Source organism: Triticum urartu, unplaced genomic scaffold (assembly GCF_003073215.2).
Source record: "Triticum urartu cultivar G1812 unplaced genomic scaffold, Tu2.1 TuUngrouped_contig_5826, whole genome shotgun sequence".
Lineage (NCBI taxonomy): Eukaryota > Viridiplantae > Streptophyta > Magnoliopsida > Poales > Poaceae > Triticum > Triticum urartu.
Window position 1 is genome coordinate 1,854 of NW_024116533.1, and position 4,316 is coordinate 6,169.

Sequence of the window (4,316 nt, forward strand, 5' to 3'; positions counted from 1 at the left end):
GCACTTTGATGGTATTATTGGCATGGGTTGGTTGTTAGCCCGAGGAATGATGAGTGTCAATTGTCATCAAAAGTGGCTGCCATTTGATTACAAGGGCGGTTTTGTGTTTGCAAGGTGAGCCACCGGCTAAGTTTTCTTATACTACTATGGAGTTGTAATTTTTTGGCAATGCCTAATGGTTGACGGTGGATACGAGTTTGTTTTCGTCACTCCTACTAGCCAACCACCTCATAGGGCTTGCAAAACATAATTCCTTTAATTGAGGGTGCTAAACCAATCGATATCCAGCCCTATAGATATTCATCAGAGTTGAAGTCTGAAATTGAAGTGCCGATGGGTGAGATGCGCAAATCTGTAGTGATAGTCCATAGTTCCAATCCCTTTGCCTCACATATCATGGTGCGCTAGGACGTGACATGGCGTCTATGTGTTGATTACATATATTTGAACTTATTGACTCTCAGGTCCAAGTTTTCCTTGCCTGTTATCGATGAACTCCTGGATGAATTGGTAGGTACTCCTAGTTTTCAAAGCTTCGTGAGCAGGTTACCATCGGATTCGGTTGGCCATAGGCGAAGAGTACAAAACCGTGTTTCATTCTCACAAAATTGCCACTACGAGTTCAATGTCCTGGCATTCGGTTAACAGGCGCTCCAACAACCTTCCAAACAGTTATTTGGAGATGTGCGCATGCAACTTTTTTGATTTTTTTAGCATTTAAAAATGTGTTTTTTTAAATGGGTACATACCTAACAAGGATTCATCCATGTATTTTTCCATATAGTTTGCCCAATCTCCTGATTCCGACTGCGCCGTTTGACAATCCTAAATTAAAAATGTATGGACGATAAATTCAACATTGCGTACGCAAGCTATGCAACAACAAATCCACACCATCAGTTTCGTATGAGTGAAATATAAGCACCCTATAAAGTTCAGAATGACCATACCGCAGCTTATATACAATACAACAATATAAAGTTCAGGTAACAAGATCTGCACTAGTCGCATGCATGCATGCATGCATGTCTACTCGCGTGCACGTGATACATTCTTTTTCATGCTACACATGACCCTCAGATTTTCTATAAAACGAACAGCCTCCATATAACCAGTTATTTTTTTCCGTGAAAAAAAAGGTGAATTAAAACAAAAACACTCCGAAAAGAAATAAAAAAGGAAAGAAGCAATTTATTGCCCAAGCTGGCGTGGCGTCCGACGTCACCGATCCGCGCCTCCCCCGTCCCAGCCAATCGCAGCGCGCCTCGCGCCCCAACCCTACGCTATAAAACCCGAGGCGCCGCCCCGGGTTCTCCTCCCACCCCACCAAATCCCCAGTCCAGTCCCCACCTCTCGAGGGTTTAGAAGCTTCCGGACCTCCCCCCAAAGGCGAATCGGCGATGAGTTCCACCGGAGCGGGCGTCGCCGGCCGCGGCAAGGCGAAGGCGACCAAGTCGGTGTCGCGGTCGTCCAAGGCCGGCCTCCAGTCCCCCGTCGGCCGCATCGCCCGCTACCTCAAGGCCGGCAAGTACGCCGAGCGCGTCGGCGCCGGCGCCCCCGTCTACCTCTCCGCCGTCCTCGAGTACCTCGCCGCCGAGGTAACCCGTCTTCGTCGATTCCCCTTCTCCTTTTGTCTCCGTCGATCGGCGCCCGTCCGATCTCGTGCGCCCGATCGTTCGTCGTCCGCGATTCGAATCGGATTGGGGTTTGATTTGGTCGTTTCTGTTGTCGCCGGATACGTGCGCAGGTGCTGGAGCTGGCGGGCAACGCGGCGCGGGACAACAAGAAGACCCGGATCGTGCCGCGGCACATCCAGCTGGCGGTGCGCAACGACGAGGAGCTGAGCAAGCTGCTGGGCTCGGTGACGATCGCCAACGGCGGCGTGATGCCCAACATCAACCAGGTGCTGCTGCCCAAGAAGGCCGGGCCCAAGGGGGATCTGGGCTCGGCTTCCCAGGAGTTCTGAGCGCGCGCGACTTGAGGCGAAGAAGGAGATGCCGTCCTGTCATGTGATTTGTCTGCCTGACGACGATGTTCATCTGAAGTTGTGGGTTGGGGTGTTTTGGGAGTCTGAAACTCGCGATGGAAAAAACCTTGTGTCTTCTGGGCTCTGGCTCGCGGTTGAATGAATGAGTCGATCGATCAGTAGAAGAGGAGAGGAAATATATACTCCTATGTGGTTTCTTATATGCGAACATATGTTGCTCTGTTGTCTTTTAAGATTGATTTGGTTCGGTTGTTTGAATGATTGAATGAATTCCCTGTGAAATTTTAGTTACAAGAATCTGAGTCTTCGTCTGAAAGAAATGATCATCTCGCCGTGGAAATAAAACCGCTCCTCTTAGTCCTGTGGAAATAAGACAGCATCAAACGCTGTTCCTCTTTCAGAAATCAGCCAACATAACTCTTAAGTCGCAAAAGGTGATATAAGTATCATCTGATTAACAAAAGAAAATGCAGACAAAATGCTATTCATGTATATATATAGCTGTGGCTGCAATTGCAGTGTCTGAATTAGTACCCCCTGAATCCTGGTTACTGCTTAGTCAGCTTGCTTGCTTGTTGCTTTTTGATTGATGATTCAGTTTGGTTTGATCATCCGAATGAATGAATTCCCAGGGCCGGTGTAGTTTCCTGAATCTGATTACTCTGTCTCTACTCCTGTCTGAAATGACCGCGTGTTGTCGAAGAGATCATCTTGCTTCCTGTGCCCGTTTCCTCTTCGTCCAGGGGAAACAGAACAGCAGTAAAGTGCTGCTTGCACGAACGAATGTTGTTCTTGCCATTCTCTCTGTCCCTCTTCCAGAGATCCGGAAACATTAGGCTGGTCGTAATGGTAGTATCATAGCTAGTATCATGCATGCCAACTAGGCAATTTTGATGAGGTGTCATAGTATTAAATGAAGAAAGAGAGGGTGTAGTATCATATCATGATACCGGGGATGTATCTGGTGCACCAAGACAATTGGTGCTACCAATGCACCGGTCGTCCGCTGCACATTTAAAAATGTTCGAAAAAATCCTGAAAAAAATTAGTGCATTGACACAACATGAATGTATGTTGTCACACAAATTTAGATCAATATTCGAAACATTTCACGAGATACCAAAATAACAAATTTGACACTGAATAGTACATAACACAAGTTGGGCTTCAGTTTTGGCCCATTAGCACACTGACGCCAAATTTGTCATTTTTGTATCTTGACCATTGTTTTGATTTTTGATTTGAATTTTTGTGACAAGATACATTGATGTTGTATCGATACACACATTTTTTTTTTCAGATTTTTTTGAACAATTTTAAACTTGCAACGTGGTCCGGTGCACCGGTAGCACCAATTACCTTGGTGCACCAGATACGTTCCCTCATGATACCGTATCATATTAAATGCTATGCTACTTTGTGTCATGCATGGCAATAAATGGAGTACTACATGATACTAATATATGATACTATGCATTAGAGAGGTAGTATCATACACTAGTATCACTAGTATAACGCCCGTGCGTTGCCACGGGCTCTTCAAAATTTATAATCAGTATCTTTCATTTATCATCCCCTCATATTGGGTGATTATGGGGTGCTCTAATTAGAAACACAACAATCAAATATTAGGAAATTTCACCGAACGAACAACAACGAATAATACGATATCTATCAAACGAATAAAATGAGGTCATGTTTTTGGTCCGTCATGCACTTCTGTTGAAAAGTGCCTATCCCTTTTAGAATCAACCCACTGTTTGCTCGCACGCAAAAAAAATACATCTCTAAAGTGGGGAACCGATCGGTGCCAAAAAGAACTCAAACTCCTATCCAATCTCGACTTCGTGCTCTTCCACTTCCATTGATAAAGATGGGACGTCAAGGGTTTCATCATGATGACCTCGAGCAGCCACCGACATCCCTCCCCACATCTACCCCTACCCCCTGCTGCCGCTTGCACTGTCCTTGCTCCTCGAGGGAGCTAGGGACACAATGTTCTCTAGGATGGGCATGACCAGATCCACGAGGAGGCCACATTCTTCCATGGGAACCCAACCAAGCACACCACCCTCCGCAACCATCCAATCCCAGCCTAACAAAGTCAAGACCCGCCATCGATCCACAAATCAGGCTCGCCGCATCCAGGTTCACTGCAAGTCTGCGACGAGTCTGTAGTCGACATCTTGACTTTGGCTATCCCCACGGAAGAATCATCGGATCCTGCTTACTTTTACCATCACTTCGTCTCTTCCCAAGGCAGCGACACCACCCAGCCAATCACCACCACCGCTTGCGGCTTTTCTACACCAAATAATCAAGAACCCCC

At 46.5% G+C, this 4,316-nt stretch overlaps 1 protein-coding gene across 1 annotated transcript; it reads left to right on the forward strand.

Moving 5' to 3' along the window:
- The first annotated feature begins 1,328 nt into the window (after positions 1 to 1,328).
- On the forward strand, positions 1,329 to 2,272 carry LOC125529765 (probable histone H2AXa). The gene is made up of 2 exons (XM_048694184.1): positions 1,329 to 1,598; positions 1,748 to 2,272. The coding sequence occupies exons 1-2, from the start codon at positions 1,401 to 1,403 to the stop codon at positions 1,964 to 1,966; spliced, it is 417 nt and encodes a 138-aa protein (XP_048550141.1). The 5' UTR covers positions 1,329 to 1,400; the 3' UTR covers positions 1,967 to 2,272.
- The last annotated feature ends 2,044 nt before the right edge of the window (positions 2,273 to 4,316 follow it).

Bases quoted from the DNA above. Each gene is read 5' to 3' on its own strand.
- LOC125529765 (XM_048694184.1), top strand. From the start codon at position 1,401: ATGAGTTCCACCGGAGCGGGCGTCGCCGGCCGCGGCAAGGCGAAGGCG. The intron at 1,599-1,747 runs GTAACCCGTCTT...ATACGTGCGCAG, and splicing joins TCGAGTACCTCGCCGCCGAG to GTGCTGGAGCTGGCGGGCAA.